The 19,015-nt window shown below is 32.8% G+C and overlaps 2 protein-coding genes across 3 annotated transcripts; one reads left to right on the top strand and one right to left on the bottom strand.

Moving 5' to 3' along the window:
* Positions 1–1,552: 1,552 nt before the first annotated feature.
* Positions 1,553–6,661, top strand: LOC105228828 (type II inositol 1,4,5-trisphosphate 5-phosphatase). 2 transcript variants are annotated; one of them, XM_011208810.4, is made up of 11 exons: positions 1,553–1,895; positions 1,955–2,186; positions 2,246–2,432; positions 2,509–2,788; positions 2,852–3,025; positions 3,094–3,432; positions 3,506–3,730; positions 3,793–4,459; positions 4,529–4,715; positions 4,779–5,003; positions 5,432–6,661. In XM_011208810.4, exons 2-11 carry the CDS (start codon positions 1,986–1,988, stop codon positions 5,674–5,676), a joined length of 2,730 nt encoding a protein of 909 aa, XP_011207112.2. In that variant the 5' UTR covers positions 1,553–1,895; positions 1,955–1,985; the 3' UTR covers positions 5,677–6,661. The 2 variants fall into 2 exon arrangements, with proteins under 2 accessions (XP_011207112.2, XP_049318056.1); XM_049462099.1 differs by having other exon boundaries at positions 1,553–2,186.
* A 1,153-nt stretch (positions 6,662–7,814) lies between these two features.
* Positions 7,815–18,686, bottom strand: LOC105228827 (DNA topoisomerase 1). Its single transcript, XM_011208809.4, has 8 exons — positions 18,411–18,686; positions 14,363–14,541; positions 13,267–14,296; positions 13,118–13,206; positions 11,486–12,615; positions 11,170–11,420; positions 10,894–11,087; positions 7,815–10,789 (listed from the first exon to the last, which is right to left on the bottom strand). The coding sequence occupies exons 1-8, from the start codon at positions 18,435–18,437 to the stop codon at positions 10,687–10,689; spliced, it is 3,003 nt and encodes a 1,000-aa protein (XP_011207111.1). The 5' UTR covers positions 18,438–18,686; the 3' UTR covers positions 7,815–10,686.
* Positions 18,687–19,015: the final 329 nt, after the last annotated feature.

Here is a 19,015-nt window from a genome sequence, read left to right as displayed (position 1 = left end):
GATTGAAAAATAAAATAAAAGGTTTTAATACAAGGGCTTTAGTTAAATTCTTTTAAATTTAAATTTTTTACGTTTATGCATTTTGTTGTCGACCATTTTAGTTAACTTTTGAGAAGAACCCTTATTTTTAATAAAATAATATTACAATATTTCAGTTAAGAACTCACATATAAATTGTTCCTTTTATATCCCTTTTCATTCCAGTTTCTAATATAAAAAAAATGTTTTTTATATACATATTATTAAATTAAAAAATACTACTTTCTCAATTTTTAAACTAAGATGATTTGAATTAAAAATAAATTTGTTTGTTTAAAGAAATAAAAATTTCAATTTTTAATCTCCAATATCTTGAATTAAAAATTAAACATTTAATTTAATATATGTACATATATTTAATTTAATTTAATAAATATTTAATTTGAGTTTTGGAATTTAAAATCGAAAATTATATTTTTAATCCAAAATTTTAGATTAAAAAAATTCGAAATCCTGGTAACAATTAATATTATAAATGAATTTCAATATAAATTAGAAAATATACATGGATGAATATGTATGTGTAAATTATCAGTTATAATAATATATTAACCAAGTTAAAAATTTTGTAAACATTTATATATGACTTACTTTATTAAAGTAATTCCAAATTTGCTCTTCACTTCCAATCACGTATTAATTAGCTTGTTTTCGAAGAAATACAGAAATATAACATATATTCACACTTAAGTTATTATATTGTTTGCACTACATAAATATCGCTTTAAACGGAAACGTCAAACACGCACGAAAAGGAAGTAAAATAATGAAATACAAAATGGCAAATCAGAAATGCAACTACATGCCAGCGGAATTGTGTGTAAATGACCACAACCAGAAAAGTTAAGCTACAATCATTTAACTCATTGTGTTGTAGTTGTTGTGTATTTTCACTTGTTATAGCACATTATTGCAATATTCTTATGTTCGAAATCTATAATTCGTTATCCTTTAGCATTCGCCTAAAAAGTCTCACTCTCAAGGCCACTCCACTTTTAGGTTAGAAATGCAGACACAACTGCCATGGTGCCAGTTGATCTTTTATACACTTTTAATTGATTGCAAATAACCCTACATACTCCATTTACTATTCAACAATACTACAAAGAGTTTTTAAGCACACCGAACGATTAAATTCTTTAAAATTAATACAATTTAAACACGACGCGCACTTGAAAAAATTATAGCGGTTTAAATTCACGCTTCTAACTGAAAATGTCAAAATAGCTGCGGAAGTAGAAGGAAAAAGGAAGAAACAATATAAAGCTGTCAACACAAGCAGTACTGTAGCACATTGACGGACAAAAAATTATGCGTCGTGTTGTTATTACTTTAGGAAATAGCGAAAACTCTAAATAATTTATTACCAAAAATTGTTTTCTTTATAGGAAATAACGCCGACTTTGCTTTGAGTAAGACGTTTGTTACATAAAATCTAAAAAAATATTCAACAAATTTTGAAAATTTCAAATTGGGAAATACATTTTTGCGTTGGCAATGCTTTAACTGACGTTTCGTAGTTGTCAATGAATTTTCAACGGTCGGAGTAGCAGAACAGCAGCAGCGAACTAAAATCATCAATTTTATTCGCGTTAAGTATATAAATAAGTTAATTAACGAATTAAAAACATAGCAAAGTGCAATTTAAGTCAGTTTCGTACTGCGGATGAACATTAAAATTGTTTAATTCTTTGAAGAACAAAAATCAATATCAGTGACGTGAGAAACGAAAATTTTATAATGGAAAGCAAAACAACACCCAAAACGCTTTGGTATTCGCTGCAGTAGAAAAGTCCCACATACTGACGCAAACGTCGTATCTTATCGATGACGTTTTTATACAAACAAAACAGAGTGTAAAAATTACTAAAAATAGCAACAAAAGAAAAATACGCTGAAATATTTATAATTGTAGTTAGAGTGGGATATTAGTAACTGTAAGGAAGATGAACACTGATCCGGCAATGACGTCTAAGTCAACGACGTTATCGTCGTTAAATAGTATACCAACGATATCAGCGGCTGTTTCCAGTTCAGGATTATTAGGAAGTGTAGCCTCAGATAATGATATGCGAGATGGAGAAATATCTTTAAATACCATTGAAATAGTGCAACGAAAATTCAAAGACAACGAAAAAGTCTTATCGGTAAGCAAAAATATTATTTTATAGTTGCACACAAATTATTTAGAATTTTTTTCTTCAAGATCTTTGAAGCCTATCAAATCATTGGACAAGAGCATCGAAGTCGCTTGTTGGCGTTAGTAGTGTCAGTGGCAGGCGGCACCTACGCAGTTTTCTCTCTTGCAACAGCGCGCTTACCGCCACGCAACGTCAATGACTTGTCCATTGATAAGATTTTCGCGTTAAATGAAACTTTTCAAATAGGCAGTGGTAAATATCTGTGATTTGTACATGTACATGTATGTGTTCAAATTAACGTGAAACTAATGTGTGCTCACAAATTCAGATAAAAAGGGTTCCATATCGCAATTGCAATTCGATCTAAAAACAGCCGATGAGGCGGCCGTGAAATATTTCTACTACCCAATCATATCAGCCGAGGGCGCATCTGATTTCGAAACGTTTCATGCGCAAATCATATCAGCTAAATTTTCAATGACACACTCAACCGCGGCAACGGAATCGATTTTGAGTTATAGTTGGCTGAACGATTACCGACAAATCGGCGAAGTGAAGCAGGAGTTGAAACGACGTGAAAATGAATATATTGTTTTCAAGGATTTTATGTACGTTTTTACACATGATTCTATAATAAATTTTGTTTTAATGTTGTTATTTATATTTTTTAGAGTGTATTGTGGCACTTGGAATGTAAATAACAAGCCATATAGTGACAGTCCATTGCACTTGTGGCTATCAAATGGTGAGCAACCAGCCGACATATATGCCATTGCGCTACAAGAGCTGGATACTTCAGCTAAAGCCATAACTTTCAGCGAAAATCGCCCTGACCCTATGTGGATGTGAGTATTAGCTAATATACATATAATTTTGATAATAATGATTAATTAATCTATCGTTCACAATGCAGAAGTAAAATGCTATCAAGTTTACATAAAGATGGCGAATATGAGGAGTTAACTAGCGTGCGGCTCGTAGGCATGATGTTAACAATCATCATACGTAAACAATTACGGCCATATATTGCGCGTTGTCGAGTCAAAACAGTAGCGCGCGGCGTTTTCAACACATTGGGCAACAAAGGTGGCGTTGCGGTGAGCATACAACTGAATGAAGGCAACCTCTGCTTTGTAAACTCACATTTAGCAGCTCATATGGCTTTCGTTGAGGCACGCAACGAAGATTATGCGGGTATCGTACGTGGTTTAGTGTTTGATGATGATCTAAAACGTACCATTAATGATCACGAGTGAGTAAAGGTTACACTGAAAAAAGTGCAACTACAAAGTTGCTTCATTTTTACGGTTTTGTTTTTGTTACAGTCACATCTTTTGGATTGGTGACTTAAATTATCGCATTGAAGAGCCGCCAGGCTTACAATTACCATGTAATCGCGCTTCACCGAACGCTTACGATGTACTTATGAAGTATGATCAGTTACGCATTGAAATGGGTAAAGGCAATTGCTTTGATGGTTACAGTGAAGGGCGTATCAAATTTCGACCCACCTACAAGTACGATGTAGGCACAGATAATTTTGACAGCAGGTGCGTAATTTAATGCTTAATTACATGATTTTATGTGCTTTACATTTCGTTCACGCTTTTAGTGAGAAACAACGCGCGCCAGCATACTGCGATCGTGTGTTATGGAAAGGTGTGCGTATCGAGCAGTTGGCTTACAATAGTATTATGGAGATTCGACAGAGTGATCACAAGCCTGTTTATGCAATATTTCGTGTAAAAATCAAAACCAAAGATGAGAAGCGTTACAAACGCATACACGAAGAAGTCTTGAAGCTGGTTGATAAACGTGAAAATGAGAATCAACCACAAATAAGTGTCGATAAAACCGTGCTCGATTTCGGTGTCGTACGTTTCAACGAGTTGTCCGTTTGTGATTTTACTGTCTCGAATAACTGTCCAATGCCGGTGGAGTTTATGTTCAAAGTCAAAGACCCACCATTGAATGATATATGCGAAAAATGGTTGCAAGTAGAACCGCGTGCCGAAACGCTAATGACCGATAGCACCAAACGTGTACGCGTTAAATTGCTGGCAGATGTGCGTTCCATAACGGGCTTGTTGAAGAAAATACGCACGACCAATTGGAAATTCGATTTCGACATATTGATATTGCATGTAAAAAACGGACCAGATATGTTTTTGACGGTCACCGGCGAATACAAGCCCAGTTGTTTTGGTCTTTCGGTGGAAACGCTTTGTCGCACCAATCAACCGCTAAACACGTATACGCAAGCACAGGTTAAAGATTTGGTAAGTAATGCAATGCCGAGCAATATAGCGTGTAAATGTCTTGTTTAACCGCATAAACTCCATTTTCAGATGAATGATGATTCACCGGAATTCCGTGTGACAATGCCACGCGAGTTTTTCTTCCTCATTGACTATCTGCACAAGCAGGGCAATAAGGTGGAAGGTGCTTTCGAAACATTGGAATATAAACATGCGCGCAGCTTGCAATTCAACGTTATACGCGATTGGTTGGACACATGGTCGAGCGAGGAATTTCGTAAGTAAACGCATGTTTGGCACTGTAGTCTTCTACAAAATAAATGTAAATTTTTCTTTTCAGCCGGTACGCCACAAGCAGCTGCTGAGGCGCTACTCATGCTATTAGACTTGCCCGAAAAGCCCTTACTTGATCCTTTTGTCGAAGATTTATTGCAAACAAATACGGCCGCTGAAGCCATGGAGTTGATATCATTGCTGAGCTCACCACGCCGCAATGTCTTCGTGCATTTATGCATGTTTCTACGCCAAGGCATAGAGCGGCAGTACTATAATTTACAGCACGTCGGTATGTACACAAAGCTAACCACGCAAAATGAAGTTGAAAAAAAATTTTAATTTTGAATAATTAAAAAACTAAAAAAAATAATAAAAAAAAAATAATAATAAAAAAAAATTAAATAAAAAATAAATTAAAAAAAAAAATAAAAAAATAAATAAATAAAAATACAAAAAAGTCAAACATAAGTTTAAAAAATTTTAATTAAATCAAATAAAATTAAAAAGAAGTCAAATAAATTAAATATTAAAAAACAATAATTATAAGAAAATAACTAAAAATTTTAAATTATAAAAGATAAAAAAAAACAATAATAATTCTAAAAAAATTTAAATTAAAACAAAAATAAAAAAAAAATTAGTAAACAAATAAAAAAAAATCAAAATATTAGAAAAACAACATTGATTATTTACCATTTGCAATTTTTCCTCCCACAGCTAGCGTGTTCGGACGTATATTGCTGCGCAGCACCGCACACGCAGGTCGCGATTTTTATCGTGAGACTCGCTGTCGCGATTTCATGCACCGCTTCATATCCAGCGACATTGGCGGCACCTTGTCGACAGGTATTGCCGATAGCAGCGGTATCAGCGGCGTAGGCGGTGGCGCTAATGGTGGCAGTAGTAATGGCGGCGGCGGTGGCGATGGCAGTAATACTGCTCGTATTAATGCAATTAATTAGATTTAATATCCATGTACTTGTATATGCTATAGCTATTTTTTTTGTTGTCAGCAATTATTTGTACAATGTATTATTTTAGTTTTGCTTATCCATAGTTATTTAATGCTTAAGTTTATGTTTTCTGTTTGAATGCAATATATAACGTTTATTTGCATGTCAAATTGTTGCAAGTTGCGGCATTCGCTTGCTACTCACACGTCTGTGCACGATAGCTCTTGTCATGAATTTATTTCTTTAAAACGATTATCGCGTATTTATGACTTAATAACAGCAACAACATTCGCGTGTCTAAGAATGATTACTTAATGCTCTGCTATTAATTTAAACGCTTAATGAAATAGAAATGTAAACGAATTTCGCGCTAAGCAAAACTATATATATATTAAAAATATATATATAAAAAAAGAATATAAAATTTTTAAAATTTATAAAATATTTACAGCGACGCATTTAGAAATGTACTGCGCTTGTACTTCTCTGAAGAACATATACACTCAATGTCTAATATATACAACAAATCTCACGACGCTTAAGGTCTAATGAAAACATTAGTGTTCTATATACTGTAGGAAGTAGCGATTTGTATTTTTATTTTTTTTGGCATTTAGCTAAACCGCAAAAGCAATAACTACGTGAAATCGGATAATGTAATTGCCTTATTTGCACGTCTTTATTATTTGCGGTCTAAACTTATATTCCACGTCATTGCTGCATTTAAGCGGAGTTTCTGCCTAAATGTTGTGCTGGTTGAGTAAACAAACATACACACATACATATGATTTTTTTTGTGAAAAATAATACAAGTTAATAATGCAAGCAATACGCTTGGAAAATACAATTTTTAGAGCTTATATACATTAGTCATAAGTTGATGATAGCTAATTGTCGGTTTGTTAATATGTTTGTCTTAGTGTTGAATAATAATTGAAATTATTACAAAGTGCAAAATATCGAAATAAAAATGTATGTATGTATATTAACAGAATGATTTTATTTTAATTTTTTTTAAAGCGATAAAAGTAAATAAAATTAAATTTGACGTCAAAATATTAATATAAAAAACAAAAAATTAAATATAAATAAATAAATGTATGTAGTTTCTTTTACAATTTGTAGAGCGAAAAAAAAGAAAACCTTTAGAAGGAAATATTGAACAGAATTATTTAGAACACGAAATCATAAATAATACCCTTCACAAACAAAAAAGTTTCCATACAAAAACTTAACTGTATGAAAGCTATAGGGACACGATCTGAACAATTTCTTGGGAGATTATTTTACTGATTTAAATCCCATGCGAAATTTGGTGAATGAGAAAGTTTTCCATATAAGCATTTCGTTCTAATCGTTCAGTTTGTACGGCAACTATATGCTATAGTGATCCGATCTGAACAATTTCTTAGGAGATTGCACCATTGCCTTAAGAAATAATCCTTGCCAAATTATTTGAAGATATCTTCCATAGAAGAAATTGATTCCAATCATTCAGTTTGCACAGCAAACACTATATGCTATAGTGTTTCGTTATAGCTGGTTCCAAGAAATGAGCAGTTTCTTAGAGAGAAAAGGATGTGTGAAAATTTTGAAATCAATATCAAAAAAACTTTGGGACTATTTTACCGGAAAGGCCAAGCCGACTCAGCTCTTCACACTACTTATTTATATATGTATACAAATTTGTATTTTAAGGTCTCCGAAGTTTGCTTCTGGTTGTATCAAACTTCTTAACAAACTTATGACACCCAGTTCAGAGTATAAAAATTGCACTTCGCGCCGCCGGAGGTATATACTCTAATTTTTAAAATGAAATAAAGGGTTCTATGGTGATAATCGAAGATTTTACACTCTTCATTCGTGCATAAAGGGCTTATTTATTCTCAAATACAACGCTGCAAAAGGCAAGCCTTCAACTTGTTAAAATATTTTCGTATTTTACATAACATATGAAAAATATTATAGTTGTTGTTGTCCTTGACCGATAAAAAAATCTGGCTCCCTTCAGGTTACGTAGACCCGACTGTCGTGGGAACGGAATAATATTACAGTACAATATAGTGTTAAACATTTTTCTTTTTTTTTGTAATTCTCGTAGTAAATATCATCTGGTTTACTTTTCCAAAACAAACAAATGTGACACATGTATTTTCTAAATTTTATTTATCCTTTGAAATACAATACATACATACGTAATTGTGTATGTGCAACTAAATGTGCTTTTGTTGCAAATTATTTTAGTTATTTAGTCATTTTGCAACATACATACATACGTACTTATTTATCACATACATATGTATAAATTATCGTTTTTTTATTTGTATTTCCATATTAACTGCCACTTGCTGTTGATTAGTTTAATCAAAAGTTGAGTTGATACCTTAACAGATATGCGTATGATCTGTTTATTTGTATGTGTACCACGATATATTAATTTATTTTATGCCAAAGTTGAGTGCTTTTGCTTCATAAAATAATTAATTCAGGCATGTTTAATTGATTTTGCTCTTCGAGTGTGTTTGTAGTTCAATTATTATACTACTTCTATTTTCATATTATTTTTATTGATTCCAAACTTTGTTGCAATAAACTAGAGTTAATGTTTTCTTAAATATTTTTTTTTTTTATATAGTTTGTTCTATAAAATACTTGCTTTATAAACTAGTATGTATGTATGTGTCCAGCTTAGTTTATGTTTAATTTGGTTTGATTTTTTTCATATTTATTATTTATATCTGCTGGTATAATATAAAAAAATGTTTTTTTTTTTGCTAGGTGATATCACTGACTTTTCAGCTGTTCTCAATGTATTTGCATGGTACGCCAATTAAACCGAAATTTCTTTTTTTTTTTGTTTTGGCTTAAGTATTTTCTTGTTATATTGTTTGATTGATGATTGAAAGCTTCTGAATTGAAGTAAATGGTTTGTTTACAAATGTAAAATTGTGTGCGAGGAATATTAACTTTTTAGTATTGTAATGTAATGTAAGCAATTGTTTTAAATCAACAGATAAAAAGCAAAATTCGACAAACGAAGATATATTTAATTTTTTTTTACAAACGAATTATAAATAATATTAAGATAATTAAAAATAATCCTATATATGTATGGGCATATTATTTATGTATATATAAAAGTAACTCTCGAGCAACCACTCACCGTTATGTCGTATTGCGCTCTTACCACTCCACAACGAATAATGGCTAACAGCTGTTGTTATTGTTTTGTTATTATTGTTTTTGTAATAGCAAAATTCATTGTTGTTCTTGTTTTTGTTAATACATATACGATTTTTGTAGTAGCAAAAACATGCCCTAATCTAGTTTTAGGTAATCCTGCTGGTGCTGGGGAGATAGCACTCGTTCGGATGCAAATCCAGTCCAGTTCCGTTTATGTAAATCCATAAATTATCAAAGTAAATGCTTTTCTGTTTTTTACTTTACAATATTTGATATATTTCTGTTTTGTAACTTAAATAATACAAAAACAACTGAATATATGTATGCATGTGTGTACGTTGTATTGTGGTATGTAAATATTGGAAAGTGTGGGTACAAAAAAGTTACTTTTTAACCGTTTAACTTGTTGAAAGTGCATACGTATATATTCGCGTACATACATATATATGTATGTATATATAAATATACTATAATAATTATTTTTTTTTGTAATTACAATTAAAAGGTGTCTCATATTGTATAGAATTAAAAAACAAAAAAAAAAAACAAAGAAATAATAAATGATAAACTAAATTGCATGTGTTTCTTATTTTATTTGCTTGTTTAATTAAAAGTCTAGTTTTATTATTATTTTTTCAATGCATACGCCGAATGATTGCATACTTGCATTTAAGATCGAATCTAAATTATTACACATAATTTGGGAAAATTCTGAATTAGCCCGCTACATTGATAAATTTGTGTTTCATTTACCTCATATTTGAGAGTAACGAAGCGGTTTCCCTCTTCTCTTGCTCTGACGACTTATAAATTATTATTATTATTATATTATATAGTGTATTTTCTTACATTTAGATAAGATAAAATTGTAATGAATTATGCTAAAAATTGATTTAACTCAAATAATGTTTGTTTATCATGTATATTTTATAGTATATATATACCGCATGTATGTATATGCAGTGATGTGCCCTTCCTTGAAGAAAAATCAAAAAAGAAAGCACACTAGTATTTATGTATACATGCTTTAAAAACAAAATTTCTACTAAAACTTAATTAGTGTGCACTGTTCCAGTAAAAATTGCCTTGCCGCTGTATGCTCTGCGCTGACCCTCCATTCAAATATGCAGATTTTCATTTAAATTTACGTTTTTTTTTTGTGTGATTTTAATTTTTTTACGCGTTTTATAAATAAAAACAAAATTGTAACTCTCAAAAATTTCTAAAGTTTGTACGCTAATACGTTCTACTTAATGTTTTTTGTTTGTGTGGGTGTAGATGTGTATATATGTATGTTGGTGTGTGTGTTCATGATGATAATTAAGGAGAACAGTCTGTTGCCATTCGCACATAAAATGGCAAACTATTCCTATCAACTTACATAACTAGGCATACATATTTAATTATGTATTCAAATGTATTGCAAGTAATGTTGTGTCTATCATTGTTAATAATGAAATACGTTGATTGTTACATACTAAACGTTATATACTATGGATAATATGCATATACGTATGTAGTTAATTCATACATACATATATTATGAAATAGTTTGAGGCATATTTTAATGTCTCCCATCTCAATCTTCCGTCTGCTGTTTAAATAAGCATTAATGACGTCGCCGATTTTGATATTTCTTTTTTTCTCTTAAATTCATCATGCATTCTTCTACAGCGTTAAGTGGTGGGTGGTGGTAGTAGTAGTGCTGCAGCATTCGGGGAGGGTAGAATGCTACATTAAACCTTCAACATTTATCTACGATTAAACATCATATTTCTTGCGCCGAATTCGTTACCGTGCGCCACTGTCGCCGACATACAATACATTAATATGTATTTAGAAGCGATAATTTTCATCAGCCATATGTATAGCCCACATGAATTTGTTTCTTTGAGTTTTATTGAAGATTTTTTCAATTGGCACTCCATGCTTCTTGCACCTGTAAGCAATTTTGAATACATATATTTAATTGTATGTAATTATACAATATGTAGAAGTTTTTTTTGTATAAAGTATCGTAACGTTACGTTACATTCTACCCACCATGCGACAGTAATACGTGGATCTAAATAGTTTAACTTAGATGTGCCCAATGCAATTGTCTTGTTCTCATCCCTATCAGTCTCTTGTAATTCTAATTTCTTTAGCTGCTCTTTTAATCTTTCCAACGTCTTTGCCTTCTTGTCAGCCATAATGCGTTCTTTTACCGATCCACGCTTCGCAGCTTTTTTAAGATCCTACAAAGAAAGAAAATTATAATTTGTTTAAACAATATACACACATATGTACATATATACAGCCAATAATTATTTAACTTACATGATAGTCCGACTCGGCTTCCTCAATCATCTCGCGTTTTTGACGTATCTTCTCCTTCAAGTTCTCCATTGATTTTTCATGTCCTTTTGGTACTGAACGTTGATGGTTACATAATATGGCTACTGCACGATTGGCGCGGTTATAGGCAAGTAACTTCTCCGCAGGTGACATACTTTCTTCGGTGAGTAAATCCAACTGGTTTTGTAATGTAATTGAGGCGTTGTAGGTACGGAACACTTTGGCAGTGAGTCCTTTAAAAAGTAAAAATATATACTTAAAAATATGTTTATATATGTGTGAATTTATGTAAACGCACCTTCCATAAGCTCCTTTAAATGTTCGTTGAGCACTTGCGTGTTAAGCCTGTCAAACAGATCGTCTCCTTCCTTTTTATTCTCCAAAAATAGTTCTAGATTTTTGAATACTCGTTTTTCAACCTCAACTTCGTTGTAGTAGCGAATTGAATCTTTACCCAGGAAGTCAAATACAACAACATTCTCTTTACCGTTTAATTGTTTTTCTAATTTAACGTGTTCAACGCGAAGCGAACAACAACCTACGGTATCAGCTTGATCCTCGTCTTTTTCATTACCAGCTCTTAGAGCCAATTTATCAATGAAATACAAAGCGACAGCGCGTTGTCGGACACGCATCTCTTTTGATTTCCATTCATCACGATATGTGGCACGTATTTTGTCTATAGATTTAGCTAAACGTCGAGCAGTTTCATATTTTACGTGATCCTTTTCACCCTTTAATTTAGACGAGGGATTCAACATAATATATTTGACTTGGCCTTGCACATTCTCCGTCCAAGAGGCCAACCATGTTACTGTGTTATCATGGCGTACCTCCTTCCATCGGTGGCCCGGTGGTGGCGATGGAATTTTCGAATCTTTGCCACAATTAATAGACACATCTTCCGCTTGAATGCGACGTTTAATCATACCCATTTTCGGATGTTCTCCACGACCGCGAAATAGTCCTGGAGGTTCTAATCGGAAATTACCTATTTTTTCCTTGTGGCCATCAATTAAGCAAATTCCATACTCCTTAATTAATGCCTCATTTTCCATCTTTTTAGCTAGTTTCTCCTCTTTTGTTGCACTCTTGCGTTTTTCGGATTCTGCAGTGAAATATCTAAACATTTCTTCAAAATTGCACTTGTTGAAGTCTTTGATAATTTCACGTTCTTTCGATGTCATACTCTTTCGAAAATCTTTGAAGAAATTATCATTAAAGATTTGTTTTGTGCAATAATCGTGGTTTAACATTTTTGCATAGAACGTTGCTGCCTCCTCAGTCTCTGAAGACAAATCCATCGGTTTGCCGTCGTAATAGAAACGTACATGCTTTGGCACACGTTCATACGGTGGTGCAAAAACAGGCCCTTTGTGTTCCAAACTGTTCCACTTAACACCATCCTCACGCTTTTCTTCTTCCCACCTGAAATTTTTATTTAGAACAGCAAATTTAGTTTTTAATTTCTTGGCTTGGGATTTCGGTGCAATCTTAACTACGAATTGGGTTTTAGATGTTGTTTTTGTTCTAAAGTTCAAAGCAAATGCATTCGTATGTGCAGCGCAAGTGACACGATTCCAATTAGCTGACTTTCTGCTGCATATGGCGAAGACAACACGTTCGCTTGCGAATATAAATACTTTTGTTGCCTTCGCCATCAAGATGCAGTGGGAATGTTAGCCACATTACGCAAACCACACACCGAACATGAAAATATCGTACTGAGGTAAAGTGACGTAAAAACCTAACCTCAAATATTTTTTAGTCAATATGACAATTACATAGACTGTGAAACTGTGATATTCATACACTGACTCCAAAACTGATATCAGCTGTTTCCTTGGCGAGCCACAACACCAGCTCACAGCACAATAAAATTTTGTTTGCAATATAATTAACCAAACATGTTAGAGAAAATATTTCTTACCATCTCCAAACTTCTTCTTCTTCTTCCTCCTTCTTCTTTCGTTTTGTTGGGGAAGCAGTCTCCTGTTTAACTTGTGGCTGCTGCTCGGTCTGTAATGTTTTTATTTGTACAGAAATGTTATAGTTTTTACTAAATTTTCACACAAGTACCTTCTTGGCCTTTTTCTTCTTGGGCTTAGTTTCTCCATACTCTTCTTCTTCCTCTTCCTTGACACGTTTCTTTTTATTCTTAGTCTTCCCTGAAGATGACTCTTTCTTAGCCTTTTTTCTTGCCAACAATGGCACATCCTCATCGTCATCTTCCTCCACTTCTGCTTTTATTTTGCGTTTAGCTAGTGGTATATCCTCCTCATCGTCCTCCTCCTCAGCAATTGGAGTAATAGTTTTAACGTTTGTCTTACGCATAGCCAATGGGACATCTTCTTCGTCGTCCTCATACTCTTGATTTTCCGGCTCCTGTTTGAACATACTATCTTCGTCAGCACTGGCCTCCTCTTTTACGACAAATGAGGGCTCATCCTCTTTAAATTGTGACATCGAATAATCACATGAGCTAGCCTGTGAAATATTAATGTTTTGTTCTTCCATCTTAATGTCTGGTTTTTCTTCGTAACCGTCTTTGCCATTTTGACTATTGTCGAAACCGGTATTTGATTCATCCATATAATCATTACCAACTGGTTCGGGTCGAAGTGCTACAAAATCAGTATTATAACCATTTGACTGTGAATCGATTAAAGGTTGTGAGATGGGCTCTGGTTTAATGAATTCTCCGTCTATTAATTTTGATTTGTCACCGGATGAAGACTTTGAAGAACTAGAGCTGGAATGTTTGTGTTTCGAAGATGACGACGAACTCCGATGGCGATCCTTATCACGAGAGCTAGAGGATGAAGACGATTTGTGGTGGCGATCTCGTTCCTTTTCTTTATCTTTGCTCGAAGAGGAGCTACTGCTTTCTTTGCGTTCACGATCTTTATCTTTACGTTCCTTATCTTTTGACGAGCTTTTATGATGGCTAGAGCTAGATGATGATGATTTGTGTTTATCTTTGTCCTTATCACGGTCCTTATCACGATGGCTCGAACTTGAACTGGAGCTATGTTTGCCATCGCGTTCTTTATCCCTATATTTATCCTTACTACTGGACGACGAACTACTATGGTGTTTATCTTTGTCGCTAAAAAATCAAAAATAAAAACATTAAGTTTTTAAAAATAGTGAAAGGTAGCACTAGTTGCCTTACCGACTACTGCTCTTGTGATCCTTTGAACTTGAGCTTGAACTTTTATGATCACGATCGCGATCACGATGTTTATCCTTACTAGAGGATTTATGTTTACTACTGCTGCTACCACTGTGATGACCATTACTGACACCATTCACTTGCACCAATTCGGATGACCCATTCTGAGTCTTGATGTCCTAAAAAATACATATTTATAATATTGATTATAATTATATATTTATAAACAAATGATTAACATTTTTTTAAATATAGTAATTGATAATGGTCAATGTATTGACGAATAAAATAACATATATGTATTTTCGTACGCCTGTCCCGCTATTAGTAATCTATTTACACAGTTAACTCTAGCAACATGAATCAAATTTCTAATAACAATATTGTAAGGTTAGAGAAATTTTCTTTTGATATTTGTGTCCTATATGTATGTCAAAAACTTTAGTTGTAGAACCATAACAATTGCCAAAACATGTGAGAGAATTGACCACGTGTTACATATTGCCCTCAATTATTAGGCAGAATTGCCGGCTATTATTGAGCTGTCTTATTTACACTCAAAAATTCAAACTAATTCGCCAAGTCTATTGAAAACAATAAAAAATCAAATAAAAGATTAAATATTAGACAAAGGTAATTCCATCCAGCTGACTATTAATCAATATATGAACGTACACAACAACATCTAAAGTTTATGTATATTTGTGTGTGAAAAAATTAAAGAAAAATGAATTATTAGCATCAGTCAACGAACACGTTGTCCACACCTCCGTTCACACACGTTTCACAACAATGTGACGTGACGACTTTTACGCTCTTGGATATTATGCATAAATTAAACTAGCAAAATATAAAACTATAGTCAACACCTTAGATGTCTTTGACATTGCCATTGCCCTATAAGTAGCCTTAAAATTTCGGTATAGTTAATATAGGTCATTGTTTTATAATTATATAAGAAATTTTAATTCCTAATATTATATCTATTATATGGTGAATCGAATAGATTTAAATATATATATTATAGTATCTACATAGATGTAAGCAGTACCTATACTAATTACAAATAAAAGCACAGTGTGACGTAGATGAATTTCATGCATATGAGTATGTATATAACAAATGTATTATCGTTTGCAATGTGTGCTTCGGTAGATATAGCTTTCGGGCATTGCTGCTTATCGCTCACACTTGAAAGTAATAACCAAAAAATCTACCTTTTCTTTTGGGATGTACACAGTGCCCCTGGGACAACACATGCAATGTTAATGAACAATTTTTTGTGCTATATATATATAAATCGATATGTGGGTACATATGTATCTATAACAGAAATTTCCGACATGTTGATCAATTTCTAAGTTTTGTATTCTTGCATTGACGAATGAGATCTTCAAAAGATCTTAACACATTTATCAAATAATTTTCTCTTTATTGAGTGTGCATCACTTAGTTTTGTGATAAAAGAGATACATACATATGAACAAAGGTGCATTAAGTATAAATGTATGTATGTTTATACTTATATATATCTAATGATTACGACTTCTAAGTTATAAATATATGTACTTCAAAACAATACAATACAATCAAGTAAGAATCTGCAACAGTGAAAGCAAAAACACATTACATACATATGAAAAAGGCATGACTTTATTTTCACACTAATATGTATTAGGTTCGTAATACTGTTGATCAGCTCAGCAACAGATCACAACCTGGAGCCCATTCAACTACGACAGTGGCAGGTAACAAAGAGAAAAAGAAATATTGAAACAAAAAACGAATGCTCACAAAAAAGAGAAGAGGCGAATAACCTACAAGATTTTTAGCTCGATGTAGATACAAATATGTTTCTACGTATTTACATACATATACGTGTGCACATGTTTATACCTTGTACAGAGTATACTAAATTTACCACGATGTTTGTAACACTTAGAAGGAAACGAGTTTAGTCGAATTAACACTGTCCGTCTCTCTGTATAAACTAGAACTAATCCCTGAATTGATATCGATCTAAAATTCACAACTCCTTTTCTCTCCAAAAAATGCGCTCATTTGTTCGATATCGGATTACTATAATACAATATATAGCTGCCATACAAAATGAACGATAAAAATCAAGTTATATGCAAAACTTATTTATTTTATAAGGTATCTTCACAAAATTTGGCACGAATTGTTCTCAAATCTCCGCAGAAATGGTTCTGATCGGATCACTACAATATGTAACTGCCATAAAAAGTTTTTGTAAGATAAATTGAACTTGTGAAGGGTGTTATAGCTTCAATTCAGCTGAAGTAGACGTCTTTCCTTGTTTCTTTTTTATTTTATTTGGTAAATGCAGTGGTCGCATTTACTTGACTTTAAACAAAAGGAGACGATAGTCAATACATACTTTCATTAAAACCCGAGTGGTGATTTTGGCGTTGTTTCGTCAGAAACTGGAATATTAGCACAACATTTAAATATTATTAAGTCAACCAAAAAGTAACACAGAGTGCAAGTTTTAAGAGAAAAGAATCCAAAATGAAAACAAATTAAAGCATGTGTTCAACTTTACTTACTTATAGGGTCAGTTGTATTCACATGAACATGTATGTATGTACGTACATACATATTTGTGTGTGTAAAAATCTCCGATTATAAAGAATTGAAGACACTCTTAGGAACATAAGTACTTCACCTGCACCTTCATTTGTACATGTGTTTATATAGATATACAGATGCATAGGAAGTAAATGTAAACAATATTCTAAAATCAAGTCAATAAAAACGGAATGCAAATTTTCAAAGTGAATGAATGTAAACGAAAATGAAGGAAAATACAAAAGAAAAGTAGTGCTTGGAAAATTTAATTATGAAGCCAACTCATAAATCAAGGGATGCAAAAGAGGGTGGTTGTAGTTGTGGTGGTTAGTTTTTAACGCATCTTATTTCTAATGTTAAACAAGCAATACAATTTTGTACTGTATTTACTTGCTACTTGTTATTTGTTACTATTGCACCGATAATACCATATTTAATTTTTCATTATACTAACAGAATAAGTCTTGCTTTACCAAAGATTAAATAAACAAACAACAATTAAATCATTAAACATTATCCTAACTACCTATGACATTAATAAAAAAAATTTCGTAAATAATATATTTTTGTTTTCGCATAGAATTTCAACGGCTATGAAAATTTTATTAAAAGTATTTGCTATTATCAGCCCGTGGATAAGTTAATCTGCCTGCCACAGTCACAGTCATAGTCAATACTCCGATGTTCCAGAAAAGACTTTGAAAAATTTACGCTGCCACCGAGCAACCACGACAATGTCTACGAAAACATTACATGTCGAGCGGCTCACTCGCTCGCTCTACCGACTCGTATTCACAGTATTACTTGTACTTAGTGCTGCGTTTGTTACGCTACTTCCATCTTTGACTTTCCCTGTTGCAGCCAGCCAGAAAGCTCATCACATCAACATATTTGTAGAAAAAAAAAATCATACTGCAAACTAATACTGGAGCTTATACATGGCAAACACAATGTATCGCATCTAAATAATTACCATTGTACATAAATCTAAACCTAACAAGGATAGACAGTTAAGATTTTTTGGGCCAAAATTTGCCAAATCACAAATTTTATACGAATTTTGCATTGCAACTACTTCGGAACGCAGGTAATACAGCAAGTATTACTCTCTTTGTTGGTGTTTTTGCTGATTTTGCCCGTTGTGTTGCATTTTGTCCATGTATGCTGTTGGGGACTTGTCGCCATTTTCATGAAAAACTTGACGTTTTCATTTCAAGGCGATCGCGTTGGGGCCCGACAAATCGCACAGACAGACAATTACTGCTTAAACAAAGGAAATGTACATTTAAATACTGCTGACAGATTTGCCATAATGGTACTGAAAATGCATCTACATTTCCGTTTTAGTATACACTTGTTTTTTAACATATTATTTTGTAAAAATCGTCATAGGTAATTTTCTAGGAATATCTGAAAAATTACATAAAATTTCACCGTTACCATAATTACTACTTACATTTTCGGGTGCCACATCCACGCTCATTTTTACAGTCTCGACTACGAAAATTCACACGAAAATTCGGAAGATTCCACGCACACACTTCTCTGCTTCGATTAGCAGCTAAAAAATACTTATTTCAGCCACTTAACACGAGATGAAATGTAAAAGCAACGAGCCACACAGCAAAGGCAAAAGTGCTATGAAAAATTTTCAAAGTCTCGCGTCGCCACACAAAATGGAACTTAGAAAAATTCTGTGTGTTGAATAAAAGTACTAGAGTAGATTGTGCGATTGCAAAATGCCTGCCTTCGAAACTTAGTACTTTCCGTTTAATACAGGCTTGCCATTGCGACTATACAAAACGCAGTAAAGGCACGTGAGTTCAATTTTATATATTTTTTCAGCATAACATGTTGTGATTACATAATTATAAGAGAGTTATATAGCTATTTGAACGATTTGTTATTCTCAATTTATGTAATTTGCGTAAATTTCATTGAACAAGTTATGTTAAGATGGAGCACACTATTAATTTGCAACCCTGTAGTGGAGATTTGTAATAGAATCAATTATATATTCTTTTCATTTACTCTAAGGCATTTCTCAAACTTTTCAAAATG

The sequence above is a fragment of the Bactrocera dorsalis genome, unplaced genomic scaffold (assembly GCF_023373825.1).
Source record: "Bactrocera dorsalis isolate Fly_Bdor unplaced genomic scaffold, ASM2337382v1 BdCtg285, whole genome shotgun sequence".
Taxonomy (NCBI): domain Eukaryota; kingdom Metazoa; phylum Arthropoda; class Insecta; order Diptera; family Tephritidae; genus Bactrocera; species Bactrocera dorsalis.
The sequence above is the reverse complement of the archived record's forward strand: the minus strand, read 5'-3'. Positions and strand labels throughout refer to the sequence as shown.

Coding starts and splice junctions, on each gene's coding strand:
- LOC105228828 (XM_011208810.4), top strand. CDS start 1,986: ATGAACACTGATCCGGCAATGACGTCTAAGTCAACGACGTTATCGTCG. Junction 2,789..2,851: donor ATTGTTTTCAAGGATTTTAT/GTACGTTTTTAC, acceptor TATATTTTTTAG/AGTGTATTGTGGCACTTGGA. Junction 5,004..5,431: donor CTATAATTTACAGCACGTCG/GTATGTACACAA, acceptor TTCCTCCCACAG/CTAGCGTGTTCGGACGTATA.
- LOC105228827 (XM_011208809.4), bottom strand. CDS start 18,437: ATGAGCGTGGATGTGGCACCCGAAAAT. Junction 14,297..14,362: donor GATCACAAGAGCAGTAGTCG/GTAAGGCAACTA, acceptor TTGATTTTTTAG/CGACAAAGATAAACACCATA. Junction 12,616..13,117: donor GAAGAAGAAGTTTGGAGATG/GTAAGAAATATT, acceptor TAAAAATTTCAG/GTGGGAAGAAGAAAAGCGTG.